The sequence below is a fragment of the Apodemus sylvaticus genome, chromosome 7, assembly GCF_947179515.1.
Source record: "Apodemus sylvaticus chromosome 7, mApoSyl1.1, whole genome shotgun sequence".
Lineage (NCBI taxonomy): Eukaryota > Metazoa > Chordata > Mammalia > Rodentia > Muridae > Apodemus > Apodemus sylvaticus.
The window spans coordinates 1,048,389-1,064,960 of NC_067478.1; the positions used below are offsets into that span (position 1 = coordinate 1,048,389).

Here is a 16,572-nt window from a genome sequence, read left to right on the forward strand (position 1 = left end):
GATAGAAATACTGGGAGAACGTTCTAGAAGATTGAGTATTGACATCTCAGGGGCATTCCGCCTAGAAAGTATGACCCGGAGACATTTTAAAAAATATGATTGATGTTTAAACTGTAAAACACTTTTGAGGACACCTCTAACTCACATGTTCTGTGTCTCCAAGTACACATAAACATCAGCTCTCAGGAAACTGTGGAATCCCATGGATGTCAGAGCAGTACACGGACTAGATGAAGCCTGGATTCCAACTGTGTACACGTTGTTCTCAGATGGTATCTGGCATGCAGAGGGTTCAGCCCAGGCAGTGAGACAGCATTGCCTGGGTCTCCTGTGATGTCAGGGCTTAGGTCATCTGTGGGAAGCATGTGGGTGGAGGCAGGAATATTCCTCATCTCTGCACTCTAGACAGTATATTCTGTAGTGGCTGTGTCCTTTACTCAGACACATCTATGGATCCACTCCACAACCCCAGGCAGGGTCCTTCTGCCTCCCTGGCGACTCCTGGCTTTTGTGGAGGTCAGAAGATGTCCATTCCACTTTGACCCTGCCTTTGAGCTTGGCTCTAGCAGCTCACTGGTCTATTGCAAATGGTGCAGATGAAACAACAATTTTGAGGCTGTGTCTTCCCCAAGGCTACAGGACTAGGGAGCCGCAGAATTGGACTCTAAGTCAAGGATTCCTTCCTAACCCAGAGCTACTACTGTAGAAGAACTGAAAATCTAGTTCATGGTTTACCCAGTTAAGAAAACTCTAACATTTAGAGCAAACTCAAATTACCATTGCTATTGACCTGGTATTTAAACTTGCCTGTCTTCATCCAAAACCAGTTCCCTACTACATTGCTTAGCTCTTTTAATATATATATATATATATATATATATATATATAAGTATTTTGTCTGCATGTACATCTGCACACAAGAAGAGGGCACTGGATTCCATGGAAATACAGTTATCCATCTATAGTTGTGAGTAGCCACATGTGTGCTGGGATTTGAACTCAGGACCTCTGGAAGAGCAGCCAGTGGCCTTAACCACTAAGCCATCTCTCCAGCCCAGCTTAGCTCTACTCTCAACACAGAAATAGAAGAGCAACTCGCAGGCCCAAGACCAACCTAGTCCCATGGTCTCTGAACTTCAAAACCCAAGAATTCCACAGCAAGAGCTGGCTGGGTGGGGTAGAGCGAGCTAGGCAGGTGCTTGGCCATCCTGGGCCCCAGGTCTGGGCTGGTGGATGGTCTGGAGGAGTACTTTGCACCCAGCTGCTTTCTACAGAGGACAGAAACTCTCAAGAGTTCATCTTCAGCCAGCTGAGAGACTTAACCTCCCCTGTGGCAATTTAAAGATTGTGTTAGCACAGCTGTATTCACAGTGCATGAAACAACAGTGCCTCTTGGTGGAGAAGGAGGGAATTGTTCCAAGGGTGGGTTTATCCAACTTGATAAACAAGCCACACTCATAGGTCACTGTCTCAGTAAGTGGCAAGCAAGGAAGAAACTGGCATCAGGCCTCAGAAATAACCGAAAAACTCTGAATGGAATTGTATTTTTATACAATTCTGTATTTCTAATAATAAACACACCAAGTGTTGTCACCCCTTTTAAAATTATTCATCATTCATTCACTCATTCATTCACTCATTCTGTGTGTATGTGTTTTGCTAGAGCTTAAACCCAAAGTCTTAGGCATGCTAAGCAATCATTATACCATTGAGCTACAGCTACAGCAAATGTGATATTCTCAATCCAATAAGGGAACTAGGGATCCTTGTTAAGGTTTTTGAGTTTTTGTTTTGTCCCGTTTTTTTAAATTTTGTTGTTGTATTTGTTTATTTGTTGAGAGAGTCTCCATCTGCAGCCCTGGCTGACCTGGAACTCAAAGATCTCTGGCTGATCCTGTTTCACAGGTGCTGGGATTGAAGGTGTGTGCCACCACGCCCCACAGCTTTTTGTTGTGTTTTTTGAAATAGGGTCTCATCTCGGCTCAGACTGCTTAGCACGCCTTCTGCCTCAGCCTCAAATTACTGCAATTACAGGCACAAGCCCCAGCGCTTGACTTAGATGATTTTCCCCGTATGAGTATAAGGGATATCGTGAGAACATGTGTGGGGGCCAGAGGACAACGCTGAAGAGCTGGCTTTCTCCTTCTACCATGAGACACACACGCATCAGACTCAGGTCTGCAGGCTTGTATGGTAACCACTTTTATGTGTTCAGCCATCTTATTGGCTCGGATAAGTGTTTTGTTATAATGGTTAGAATGAAGTGAAATTTAGCACTTATTATTTCTATTGTTCAAATTTGAGTTTTAAAGTGGGAGACAGGATGAGAGAGATGGTTCGGTGATTAAGAGCACACACTGCTCTTATAGTTCAAATCCCAGAACCCAAATCAGGTGGCTCAGAATTATCTATCCTGCTCCAGGGAGATTTGATGCCTCTGGTCTCCATGGTCACGCCCTAAAAATAAAATAAAAATGGAAACTGTTGGGATAATTAAATTGGTGGGACTGGAAAGAGCTTTGTGACAGTGTTGAGACCTTATACTTGGACTTTTAAGGTATGGGTCAAAAGGGTTTCATCATTACAAAGTATCTTGTATAGTGATCAGCTGACAACTTAGGCTCTTTGCAAAGGATTGAAAAGCAGCAAATTAGCAAAGTGGTTCTTAGTGGGTCTTTTATTAACCAGACCCCTCTGATGCCATCCAGTGGATCTTTTCTTAACCAGACACCTCTGATGCCATCCCACAGCTGTTTACACTCTAGAGCAACCTACTATGGGAAGATCGGGAGTTGGGCTTTGAGGAGGGAAGATTTCATGAATGAAACCTGGAGCTCAAACCCAGAGTCAACACAATGTTTCATTTAAAAAAAAAAAAAAGAGAGAGAGAGAGGCAAACACAGCTGTGAGGACAGGTGGACTGAGTTTGGAGTGTGCAGGTGTTCTAACCCTGAAACAATACAGGCTGATGCACAGGAAATCATTCTTTTTCCCATACTGCCCTCTTCTGGTGGAAGAAGGTAATATTTATCGCCTGCCTAGATTGCCTTTCTATCAAGACCCACAACCTCTTGGGAACAGTAAGATTTCCATAATAGTAACTAAAGAAATCTGAGCAGGACTGTTTGGAATCAGAGCTTTTAGCTGGCTGGCCATTCTGAACACAGGCTTCAGTCTTAACACTAACAGCCGTGCCTTGTCACCCTGCCCATGACTTCAATTCCATACAAGGCAGTCTGGTGGTGACATACACAGCTCGATAGATACCGGCTTTCTCCTGCCCTAGTCAATCAGTCACACTATCATCAGCGTGATACTGATGGAGAGAACACCCGAACTGGGTCCACAAAGGTGGCCTCGAAGCAACTAGAAGCCACTTGAGGAAGGGAAGGCATGAGGCTACTGTTTCATTTTTGGAGAGTTCTCATCATGTGAGACCAGTATTCTATAGAGGTGGGAAGGCTCAGGCCTGTGGAATCAGCCCAGTTATAGTAACACATACTGTCATAGGTGGAAAAAAAAACCATACTACATATAAGTTCCTGCAGTATGGTAGGCTCAGTGATGCTCTGGGCTGATAAGACGCAATGTGGAACCCCTGGCTGGCTGTAAGGAGTGTGAGGGAAAGGAACACGCTCGCCAGGCAATGCTGGCAACTGTTATATTCGGCTCCTGGACCAGCCTCCTGGGACGATAGAGGCAGATGGGAATCTTCTTGGGAAGCCTTGATACCCCACTCATCCTTTACTCCACAGCAGACCCCTGCAGGCCTGTGTTTCCCCAGATGGGTCCCCAACAAGAGAAGGGGTAGCCCCACTCCATATCCCAAACGCGCCTGCCAGAATTGGAGTGTGTGTTGTCTTCCAACAGAGGGAAGTAGTCTCTACAGAAAGGTTTGGGGCTGGGCCCCTGGAATCTCCCCGCCCTGATCTGCCGACCAGCCAACTTCTGGAATGGTGCACCAACTTTATTTGCAAAAACCAAGCAGAGAGAGGGACAGAAAGGTCTCCCCGCCCCTCTGGGCCCTGCAACAAATTGTCTCTCCCAGAGAACCACCACGCCCGCCCTACTCACCAAAGTTCAGCTCAGCCCACCGACACCCCGCCCAAATAGCAAGCCCACAAGCCCCGCCTATCAACAGCCTTCTGCTCTTTGTGGTTCGTACCCTTCCCGGCCCCCGCCCAGTCCCTCCGCCCGGAGCTGCGCTACACAGTGGCAAACTGGGGCTACACAATGGCAAATTGGCAGATGTAGGGCAACTGATCCCGGCATCGCTTGTCGAACCACTTGCCGTTGGCTGCGCCGGACAGGGCGGCGCAGTTCTCGGCTTTGCCGCCGTCGGGTTGCGTCGTGATTTCCGTCTCCCAGTTCTTGTAGGCTAGGCGACCGCCGGTCATGTCCACCCAGGCGCCTTCCGCGGCCATGTCGTTGAGGCCAAGCCAGATCTCCGCCTCGCTGCCCACGCTCTGGCGCGCGTACTCGAACAGCGCCTCATTCTCTAGCTCTGACTGCGGCGTGCCCAGCGTGCCCCCTTGCGAGATGCAGTCCTCGCTCGCTTCATGAAAGGTCTTCGGCTGGGTGAAGGCCAGGAGGCACTTCAAGTTCACCTTGGTGCCCTTCAGGCACACTGAAAGGAAAGATGGCTGTCACAGAAGGTTTGGATGCTCCAAGGCCGAGACCTCTCCCAGGCTGACTCCCACCCTTCCTCCCATCCCATCCATCTCCTGAAGCCCGCTTGCTCTCGCTTCAGTACCCTGCTGTGGCAGACACTGAAGAGCCCAGTAAGAGAACATGGCGCCCTGCTCCTGGAATGGTCACCCCTCTGCTGCAAAGGGCCACTTAGCCAGGGTCACTGACTTCCAGAGGTAAAGGGAGTGAAGAATACACCTGGTCCCTGACAGTTTCCTGGGCTACAGCACCAGGCACTGGACCTCAGCCCACCCATCTCAAAGGCCAACCAGAGCCTCCTAGGATGAGCTCAGTCACCAGACCCGTCCCTAGGATCAAGCCACTAGCTCACACTGCCAGGCATTTACCTACTTGAACTAGAGACCACAGTCTGGGTACTTAGGATCTACCACTCCTGCCTGAGGGCCAGCAAACTTCTCCACAGGGGATCAACACAGGAGACCTCTGCCCAGACTAGGTCCCTGGCTGGGTGAGTGAGTGGAGCTGGAAGAGATGAGACTGCAGGAGCATTTGTAGAAAAAAAAAAAAAAAAAAAGACCGCAAGGAATGGCCATCTCAAAAGCCACTCTGAACTAGCGTGCTCGCGGCAACACTGGTCTCCCAGGTTAGGAGGACGGTACCCATGGTAAGCTTGCTCTAACAGTCTGTGTTTAGCTTAATTTCTAACGTAAGCATCAGGCAGATGGAGTGTGTGCTTTCTCCTGTGGGTGTCACATATGTCAGAGCTCCATATTGATCCTGCCCCTTGCACTTAGCCATTCCACCCACCGAATAGTCAAGAGAAACATTCCCATGTTCAAGATGACCGTGATGGAGAGGGACAACAACTTGAAAGAGGACTAGCCTGGCAGAGTGGATGGCCAGTCTGCTTGGGCTACCCCAGAGTAAAAGCTGCCTCTCCTGGCTGCTAGAGTGCCCAAGCTATGGGGCCTTGGTCCTGGTTTGCCACTTCCCAGCAGGGTGACCATGAAAATCCCTCTGCCTCAACCCATCTTTTTTTTTTTTTAAATATTTTATTTTTAGAAGTTTTTTTTTTGTGTATGTGCATGTACCTGTGTGAGTGTATACCGTGTCTGGGTAGGGTTGCCCTCAGGGCAGAAGACATTAAATCCCTTGGAGCTAGAATTATAGATGGTTGTGAGTTACTATAGACTCACAGTTCCCTCCACCACACACACTTTAAAAATAAAGCATGCTTGCACTGCATGAAGTGCAGTGCCCATGGACGACAGAGCGTGTTAAGTCCTCTGGAACTGGAGTTACCGGCCAGTGTGAGCCACCAGATATGGTGATGAGACTCAAACTCTGGTCCTCTGTGAAAGCAACAAGCATCATCAATTGCCATGCCATCTTTGCAGCCCCTATCAGCTGGCAGATTGGTCTGGCGAATGCTGGCCTGGTTGCTGGGATTCAGAGACCATCTGTAGAGCTGCAGAGGGATGGACTAGACGAGGGCATGCAGCAATGTTCCCAAGGGCTGTGAGACTACTAAGTACAGTTCCTCTGAGACTGGCCCTACTCCAGAACTCTCACTTCACTGGACAGTGTTGGGCTTCTGTTGGAGCACCCTCTGACCTCTAGACCACCCCACCATACCCTGTGGTTGTGACCAGACCCAACTTTGCCTGACTGGGTGGGTCTCACAGATGTCAGTTAGGCAACCTCCCCTGGGGAGCATGTGTGGACTCTTGAGCTCGGTTGGCACTGGCTGGAAAGAGCCTTCTTCCTCCATGCTGCCCGTTACCAGCCTTGCCCCTTCTTAAGTGTGCTCCCCCAAACGGCTCTCCCGCACTTACCGGTCTGTAAGGCCTGCTTCTCCTTCAGCAGGGCCACCTCCTGGGCCAGGCCATCCAGCCTGTTCCTCAGCTCCTCAAACATCTTTGGGCTCACCAAATCTAGGACCAAGGCACGAGGCAATGTAAATCCAAGGTATAGGCAGATGCTCCCTTCCCTGTTGGCCAGCCCCAAAGACGCAAGAGGAAATTCCCTCTCCCAGCTGAGATCTCCTGGTGTTCCCTCCTCTGCCCTCTGTCCAAGGAACAGACCCTCTGGTGGATCTTTTTGGCTGTTCCTGGTTCCTCTTAGGTTTCTCTGTCCTACATTTGTCAAGGTGGGGCTGGGATTAGCAGGACTCAAGGGAACAGCCATTTCATCAGCTCTAGTAGGACCATGGGCTAAGAAATCACAGAGGTCAATATCCCTAGGACTGGAGGGTAGAGGGGGATACGGGGCTGGATATGGGGGACAAACAGAGAGAGCAAGCCCTAGGCTGAGTTGAGGGTGACAGGGTGGAGACACATGTTCACCAACACAGCTCCACCTTCTCATATATACAGTGAGATGACAGACAACAGAGCTCTGAAATGACTCTGAGGAAGCCCAGGAGAAATGACACAGCACAGGGTGTGTGCCCCCCAGCTGCAGCTGGGGGAGAGCAGGGAAGCTGCTTCCCAGAGCAGCCGCTGTAGAAGGACTGGGGCCTGTTGTGTACCACCTTAGCCATGCTCGCAACCAGCCCTATGCCATGGGCAAGTACCATCTTGAGTCTCCACCATTTCACAAGGAAACTGAGGCCAGATTTAAATACTTGCCTAGGATGGTAGAGCAGCCCAAACCCCCGATCCAAGTAGCCACAGAACCCCACTCCTAGCATGCCCTGGGGGCAATGTTGGCAACGAACCACACAAGGCATTCAGTCCTCCTATTTTAAAATGAGCATTTTGCAGACAATTATATTCATCTGACTTGAATCTGTTCAAGTCAAACAAACATCCCCACTCAAAACAACCCCAAAATCTCCTTTCCAATTCAGACTGTTCCCTGCAGAAGTCATCTCTGTTACATTTGGGATCTTTCTGGAATAGCTCTCCACATTCACAAGACATTTACTTTTAGTCAGCCCATTCAAATTTTCTAAATAATCACTGACATATGCTAGTTGTTCAGGCTAGCAGGATTCGTCTCAATGCATGACAAATCCCTTTGTCAAAGGGATGTCAATTTAGTATCCATTCGTTTTTGAATTTTGTTCACATTGTAAACTCAGTCTTCAGTATTTTGGTTTTGCCAATTTTTAAGAGAGTTTCCCTGTATAGCCTTGCCTGGCCTGGAACCCACTATGTAGACTAGGCTGGCCTCAAACTCACAGAGATCCACCTGCCTGTCTCCAGGGTCCTGAGATTAAAGGCATGCATCACCTACACAAAAGGCATGCACACCCAGCCTTGTCTTGTTTGTTTGAAGTTCCAAAGCCAAAACCAGGAAGTCACACAATACAGGCAGCAGGCACACCAGAGCACAGAGGGGGCTGCTTAAGTCTAATCCTGGAGTTTTGTTTTGTTACTCTTTTTGAGACAGGTTCTGTAGCCTTGGCTGGCTTCAAATTTGCTTTACAGTTGAAGATAACTGTAAATTATAATTCCCCTGTCTCCACTTCTGGAGTGCTGTGGTTAAAGCACACACCTTAACTCTGGATTTTATGTGATGCCGGGGATCAAACCCAGTTTCTTACAGACACTAGGCAAGCACCACGCCACTGAGTTCTGCCTGTTCTTTGCTGTAGCCTTGTGCTCCAAGATGCTGATTGTGTACCTCACTGTGGAGGTTAAGAAAGCCTGTAGATTTTTTTCTTCATGCGCTTCCCTCTCTTTGGCTGGACTCCAGGGCCCCATTTCTCTGACTCTTCCTGCCATCCTCCAAGTCCTACAGGGGTGAGCCTCAGTCATTACCAGAACATTCTGCTCTTTCATCTCCACCCATCCCAGGATGACCTCACTACTGACAGGACTATGGAGATAGGTCTTGGCGCCTCAACATTTCAGAGGAGAACAGAGGTTCCTGAACTCAATCTGAGGGAACAAGGCTGACACCCCATGAAAGTAAGAGTCCATCTCTTCCCCTGTCCCCTCTCAGTGCCAAGCAAACGTTTGTCCATGGAGGACTTTATATATATTATTAAATGCTGACTTCAAATCTTTGAGCAAATTCTACCCTCCTGGGCTCACAGTTGAGGAAGCCCAGGCTGGCACTCCCTGTTGGGAACTGGCCATCTCCAAGCTGGATGTTTGATTTCTCTAACATATCAGGTACCAGATGGGGAGAGATGCTAGTTTAGAAAACCTAGAAAGGTTATATCCATTCTAAGAGTCAGAGACTCTTGAACCTCTGACAACCATTTTTGCTGTGAGAACTCCCCAAGCAACAGAAGGTCTTTCACCAAAGCTCCCAGGAGGATCCATCAAGATTAGATATGAAGGGAGGATCATGAGGAAACTAGGAGGGCAGCTGTGCCCAGAGTGTGACTGCTCCCCAGAAGAGAAAGGAAAAGCTGCTCCTAGGGCATTGGGAGGGGCAGCTGCCCCCCTCCCCCCTCCCCCCTCCTCCCCTTACCTTTCTTGGCATTTGCAGCCTTCTTGGTCTTGGGAGTGGGTGACTCTGCAGTGACCTGGGACAGGAAGGAGAAGAGGCAGAAGAGCAGGTAGGTACCCCAAAATCCCATACTGCTGCTGCTGCCTACAGTGCCTGGGTCAGAAAGCAGTGGCCACTGCAGCCTGGGCCGCACGTCTTAAGGCTGTGGACACAAGGACCTCTGTCTGGGAAACCCTCCCAAAACTTGGCTCAAGACATGCAAAAAAGAAAGAAAAAAATGAAAAAAAAAAAAAAAGTGAAGTAAGCCTGCCAAAGGAGAAAGGCTTGGGAGTCATAGCTACACTGTGGACAAACACTCAGCAGCCTGGCCAGCTTCCCAAAACATCAGCATTTCAAAGGCTTCTAACAGATAGCCAAGAGCTGTCACTGTTCAATCCATCCAGTGATCACCTCTGGCAGGAGCCAGGTTAGACCTAACATTGGCTTAATGAGTCTCTGAACCCACAGAATTGTCCTTTCTCATTTTGTTGAGGGAACTGGGGTTCCTTCCTCACATTTTTTCCCTCAAAAAATCTTTCCTGAAGCCATAAGAGAAACAGAGCAAAAGAGGGGACCAGAGCAGAGAAGGGACCCAAAAGGCTTTAGAGCAGAGGTGTCAGAGAGGGAGCCGGGGCAGTGTCTCCTGGGTGTGCAATGAAGGGCATCAAAGCTCAGCAGGACGGAGGGAGGCAGAGCCAGGAAGGTGGAGGTTCAGCAATGGTGCTAGATTCCAAGCATGGGGAGGAGGAAGCCTCAAGCAGGGGTGGCGGCAGAGACCACCGAACACCGACGGCATGAGCAGACCCTAGGAAAACAGTGGGAAGTAGGCTTCCTTTCAGAGAAGGAACTTATGGACATGTAGAAAGAGGAAACTGGAATGATCCCCTGTAGGTGTTCATAGTGTGGGCTTAAAGCAGGGTTATCCGTGGGCCCCTGTGAACGTGAGCATATTCAGGGAAATCCCTACGTGTGGTCCACATGAGAACACAGGTACATCTACCTCCCAGCTGTCCCTGGAAGGGCCTTACTACTACAGACTCTCCAGGGCCTTGAGTCCTCCTGGTGTGTAAGTATAGAATGCAACATTCCACTCAAGGATTCAGAGCATGGCAGAGAGATGCTGGGTCCAAGGCCAGGGCAGGAAATGAACCCAGAGGTGTCTCACTGCCAGGAATCAAACATATTTAAGGAATGCTTAGGACCCATCGGTGGGAGCAGGCAGCCTGAAGGAGCTACCTATGGTGTGAACCCACCAGTGTTTGGAGATTCTGCAGAGTGGGAGCTTTCACACTATCATCAGCCTCAGGCTGGAGATGAATACACAGTTCAGTTCCACATATAATTCTGGAAAGGACCCTTGGAGACAATTGATGGGTTGTGAGGCACACAGGGCAGAGATATGTCCTGTCCCCTCCAGTGGGGACGCTACAATGTATGACCGTGTTTTCACCTTTAGGCAGCAAGGTGGCCCAGATGGACCACTTATTCAAAAATGGCTGGGGGGGGGGGGAGGATGAGATGGCTCAATGGTTAAGAGCACCAGCTGCTCTTCTGAAGGTCCGGAGTTCAAATCCCAGCAACTACCTGGTGGCTCACAACCATCGGTAACAGGATCTGACATCCTCTTCTGGAGTGTTTGAGGACAGCTACAGTGTACTTACATATAATAGAATAAATAAATCTTTTAAAAAATTGGCTTCTGGAGATAAGGTCCTTTGTAGAGTAGTTGAAATTTTCTGTGAATATGACCTTTTAAATAAAATGCAGGGATGGGGGTGTAGGTTAGTTGGTAGCATGCTTGCCTAGCAAGAAGCCCTGGGTTTGAGTTGGGCAGTGGTGGCGCACGCCTTTAATCCCAGCACTCAGGAAGAAGAGACAGGTGGATCTCCGAGTTCAAGACCAGCCCTCTCTACAGAGTGAGTTTCAGGACATCCAGGACTACACAGAAAGACCCTGTTTAAAAAACACAAACAAGCAAACAAAAGCCCTGGGTTTGATCCTTAGCATGTAATAAACAGGGTATTGTACACATCTATAATAAACAGGTACTGTACACATCTGTAATCACAGCACTTGAGAGGCTGAGGCAGGAAGTTCAGGAGTTCAAGGCTGAAAAAATGCAATGCCTATGTCATTCAGCTTTTCTCTGACCTCTGGCTAGAGAGGGGCATGTTGTCCAGACCCAGGAGATGGGACTTAGATGGCCAGCCAGTGGCCAGCTGGGAACAGATCTGCATCTGCAGATTCCCTTAGCTAATGGAACGAGCACCGCCCATCATTTTTGTAACGGGAGAGGGTTCACACCCTCAGCGGGATAATCTGGGGACTGGTGATTGCATAACTTAAGGAGTCTTGTTTCCAGGAAAACAGGGTGGGTAGAAAATTCAGGGGGAAGTTAAAAGTTCATTAAAAAACAAACAAAAACTCCTTTGCTTTCCTAACTGCTCACCGTGGCCTGCCTCCATTACAGCCAACATAAGAAATAGCAAGAACCTAAGTGTGTGTTAGGCCAAGACCTGTTTCCCAAAATGGGCCTGACTGTGGAAGCAATGCTCTACTTTTGCTGGGGAGGTCATCCCAGGCTTACAAACCATGGGAAAACCTTAGGGGACCAGCGTATATTGGGAACTGTGTAAGCCCACGGTGCCTCATAGTTATCACAGGTCCTAGGGATGCATGGCAAGAACCCATGTTGTGCCTGGAGTTTGCAGTGGGGCATCGCTAGGCACTTAAATGCCAGAGCTGGCAAGGAGGGAAGATAACTAACTTGGCCAGGGCAGAGGAGGAATAGGGATGGTGGTCCACTTGGGGGCTCAAGGAAAAAAGAGAAATAACTTGTGACTGAGTGACAGAGGCACATCCTGGATTCTCAGCGTCTGTGAGGACAGGGACAGGAAGGGGGCTGACAGAAAGCTAGACATGCAGACGGAGACAATGAGCCACATGGAAAGACTGGAGGCTAGGAGTAAGTCACACTACATGGGGGCGCTGTGATGAGGACGTGCTTGGGAGAAGGGATGAGCTGAGAGTAGGAGGTGCACTGGGTACTATCTGTCTAAATAAATTCCAAGCAGGCTTCACCTGACCTTCAGGAGTGACTCTTCCCTACTTGATCTAGCAAGTAAAGCCCGAACCTTAAAGGTCAGCTTGTGGGGCTTGTAGTAAGTAGCAAGCAAGATCCTGGGTTGTTTCACTTGCAGGACTTTGAAAGGATAGACATTGCACAGAGTTCCACACAAGCACAGGATCTCCACTTGTGCTGTTCCAATGTCTTTTTCTGGAACTAGGATAGTCAGAAGGGTGTGGTGTCTTGGCTTGGGCTTCCCCAGACTTGGACCTGCTGTGCCTGTCTCTACAGAAAGGTTTGCACAGCTGGAGATGCTCCAGCAGTTTTGAGGGAAGACAATTCGCTACACAGCTTTAACCGTGTGCCCATCAGTGGCAAGTGCGGAATGTTTCAAAGCCAGGAGTGGCTGTAAGCCAAATGCTCTGGATGCTGAGGCAGAAGGACTGCCATCAGTCTGAGGCTAGCTCAGACTGCAGAGACACTGCTTCAACAGAAGAATGCTTTAAAATCACAGTCCTTCAGCTATAGCAAGACTCAGCACATAAAGGCCGAGCCTCCAAGGCTAATGACCTGAGTGTGACTCTCAGAGCCTAAAAGGCAGAGGACCAACCTCTGTGGATGGTCCTCTGACTTCCACACACTCCATGAATAACACCATGTACATATACAAATGTTCATCAAGTTATTCTTATTTTAACATATGTATCAGTGTTTGTACATGTGCCCTTGGAGGCCAGAAGAGGACACTGGATCTCCTAGAGCTGGAGTTACAGACAGTTGTGAGCTGCCTGGGGTAGGTGCTGGGAACTGAACTCAGGTCCTCTGGCAGAATGGGAAGAACTCTAAATAATTTTTTAAAAATCATTGTGGAGAATAGTTCATTGCCCTGTGTATTTGTGTAAAAATGGTATTCTGCTAAATGTAAGCATATATCACTGTTCATATAACCCCTCTGGTGGTTTTAATGAAAATAGCTCCCATAGGCCCATAGGGAGTGACACTATTAGAAGGTATGGCCTTGTTGAAGAAAATGTGTCCCTGTCCTTTTTTTCCCTTTTGGAATGGTTATGTTTATTCCATATGTTCATTGTATGTTGCAAGTGTGTGATCTGCTTTTTAAATTTTATTCATTTTTATTTTAAATAAATTTTTTTTAGGTATGAGTGCTTTGCCTACATGTATGTTTATTCACCACAAGCATGCCTGGTGCCTGAGAAAGTGGTGAGTGGGTGCTGGGAATTGAACCTGGGTACTTCACAAGAACAGCAAGCGCTCCTGACCACTGAACCAGTTCTTTAGCCCATTATCTGCTTTTTATTTTTATTTTACAGGTATTATAGTTAAGAGATTACTGAGTCTCTAAAGACTTTTAAACTGGTTGAGGTTGAAGACTTTTTTTTTTTCTTCTTTTTTTGGTTTTTCAAGACAGGGTCTTTCTCTGTGTCTGTCCTGGAACTTACTCTGTAGACCAGGCTGGCCTTGAACTCATAAATCCACCTGCCTCTGCCTAGGATTAAAGGCATGTCCCCAGTCTAGAGGTTGGGGACTTTTGAAGTTGGAATATGATTGATATAGTTACAAGCCTCAGTGGGGGGGGGGGGGGGGCAGGGATTGAATGATTTAAGTGATAATGGCCCCTATAGGACCACAGGGGATGGCACTATTAGGTGGTGTGGCCTTGTTGCAGAAAGTGTCACTGGGAATGGGTTTTGAGGTTTCAGATGCTCAAGATAGGCCTAGTGTTAGCCTCTCTTCCTGCTGCCTTTGGATCCAGATGTGGAACTCTTAACTCCATCTCTAGTACCATGTCTGCCTGCATGACACCATGCTACCTTCTATGACAATAATAATGGGCTAAACCTATGAACTGTATACTAGCCCCCAATTAAATGTTTTCCTTCTGAACTGTATCCTTCCTTCTCCAGAGGGCTGTTGGTCACCAGCCCACAAGGACAAAGGGGGCAGAGTTGAAGAACAGGATTCAGAAGGCCCAGGAGTATGACAGAAATGACTACTGGAATCAGCTCCAGAAAGGCAGCTAAACTTTAATCAAGGTGAATCAAGGACTATATAGTTTTGGGGGAAAAGGGTGTGGATTTCTAGGGTAAGTAGATATCACTGCTTAGGAGAGGCACTCTAGGAATTCCAGGTGCTTCCTGGACAGGTTCTTATCAGGGGAAAGAAAGTTGAACCTGTAATCTCACCAAAGCTACTTTACATTCCACAGGTAGGTGGCTGGGAGGGGGGCAGTATTGACTCCCCAGACAAAGTCAGAGGAGAACCCTGCTGGTAAAGGAGTACCCCATTTTGTGCCAAGCTCAAGAGAGCAGTCTGGTCAATGGTGGCTTCAACCTTAATTAGCAGGGCAGGGTTCAACAAGCCCCCAATTAAATGTTTTCCTTTTTAAGAGTTGTCAAGGTCATGGTGTCTCTTCATACCAATAGAAACACTAAGGCAGAATTGGTACTAGGAGTGGGGTATTGCTGTGATAGGCTGAACCATGATTTTATTTGGAGGAATATGAAATACATTGGGACTTTGGATTAGAAAAGCAGTTGGATCCTTTAAGTGGGGCTTAATGGGCAATACTAGTAGGGGCATGGAAGACAGTGGTGGTGAGGGTGATTGAAACTGTGGAGTCCAGCTCAAGAGGTTTCAGAGAATATTGAACATGTGGCCTAGAGACGATTCTTGCAATATTTTGGTAAAGAATGTGGCTGTTTTCTGCCCCAGTCTAAAAAAAAGTCTGTCTGAGACTAAATTGAAAAGTTACCAATTAATAGCTTCAGCAGCAAACATTTCCAAACAACCTACTATTGATTGTGTTGTGTGGCTATTAGTAGATAGTCTTGTGTAGGTCTATAATGAAAAGGAGCACACTGAGTGAAGAAAAATACAAAACATACAGGTGAAGGAGAAAAGGAACACCAAGAAGTGTAAACAGATTAAAGAAAAAAGCCTGATGCTAAGTAGAATGAAGGGAGTGGTAATCTCTGCAAGATCCTATACAGCTAAGCTTGCAACTTGTGAAAAGGAACTTAAAATGAAAGGAATTAAAGAAAAGCTTAGGACCAGGCATGGTGGCGCACACATTTAATCCCAGCCTGAGGAAGGCAGAGGCTGGCAGATCTCTGAGTTCAAGGCCAGGTCAATCTACAGAGCAAGTTCCAGGACAGCCAAGCTGAAGCAGTGAAGGGAACTCCTGAAAACAGAAAGCTGGTGTGTGATGATTTGAATATGCTTGGCCCAGGGAGTGACACTGTCAGGAGGTGTGTCCTTGTTGGAGTGGGTGTGTCACTGTGGGTGTGGGCCTTAATACCCTAGTCCTAGCTGCCTGGAAGTGAGTATTCTGCTAGCAGCCTTCGCCATGTTTGCCTGGATGCTGCCATGTTCCTGCCTTGATGATAATGGACTGAACCTCTGAACCTGTAAATCAACCACAATTAAATGTCCTTATAAGTGTTGCCTTGGTCATGGTGTCTGTTCACAGCAGGAAAACCCTAAGACATGGTGAAATGTATTTGAACAAGGGGTCCATGTTCCAGCCTCAACAAGTACCAGAACTTGGCAACTTCGGCCACATGGTTCCAGCTTTAGAGTCAAAGATACAAGAAAGGGATTATGGAATCTCTCTCTACAACCAAGGAAAGCCACTGAAGCCAGGCATATGTCAGAGATGTCCCTGAATGGCGGCAACCCAGAAGGGTTATTGTGTGAAGCTGTAAGATGAAGCATGGATTGCTTTGGAGACCCCAAATTACCGGAGATTCCAGAGCTGCAGGATACCTGTGGGAAAGCTGCTAATGGAGTGGAAACAGCTCAAGAGCAAGAAGTGCTGCAGTCAACAAAGCTGAAAGGTGTTGGAGATCCTAAGAGCACATTGATGTTAGACATGGGGATAAAATGAGTTTGGAGTTTGCCCAGTGTAGAGAGCATCTCCAGTGCAATGTATGGTAGCATTCACTACCTGCTGATAAAATGCTGGTGGCCAGCAGGGCGTGGTGGTACACGCCTGTAATCCCAGCACTTGGAAGGCAGAGGCAGGCGGATATCTGAGTTCAAGGCCAGCCTGGTCTACAGAGTGAGCTCCAGGACAGCCAGGACTATACAGAGAAAGCCTGTCTCAAAAAAACCAAATCCAAAAAAAAAAAAAAAAAAAAAAAGCACTGACTGCTCTTCCAAAGGTCCTGAGTTCAAATCCCAGCAACCACATGGTGGCTCACAACCATCTGTAATGAGGTCTGATACTCTCTTCTGGTGTGTTTGAAGACAGCCACAGTGTACTTATATATAATAATAAATAAATCTTAAAAAAAAAAAAAAAGAAAGAAACCAAGGAGAGGTACCTAGCCATGTGAAAGACATAGAATAGTTTAAACGGGAGAAATAAGTTACTTGCTAGTGGGAAT

General features: G+C 47.7%; 1 protein-coding gene across 1 annotated transcript in view; it reads right to left on the reverse strand.

Moving 5' to 3' along the window:
- Positions 1-3,946: 3,946 nt before the first annotated feature.
- Exosc7 (exosome component 7) overlaps positions 3,947-16,572 on the reverse strand; it is a 38,740-nt gene continuing 26,114 nt past the window's right edge. The window contains exons 8-10 of the mRNA XM_052186875.1: positions 9,079-9,133; positions 6,486-6,584; positions 3,947-4,627 (exon numbers count right to left, since the gene is read on the reverse strand). Of these exons, the coding sequence (XP_052042835.1) occupies positions 4,227-4,627; positions 6,486-6,584; positions 9,079-9,133 (555 nt within the window). The 3' untranslated portion in view covers positions 3,947-4,226. The remainder of the gene's footprint in view (positions 4,628-6,485; positions 6,585-9,078; positions 9,134-16,572) is intronic.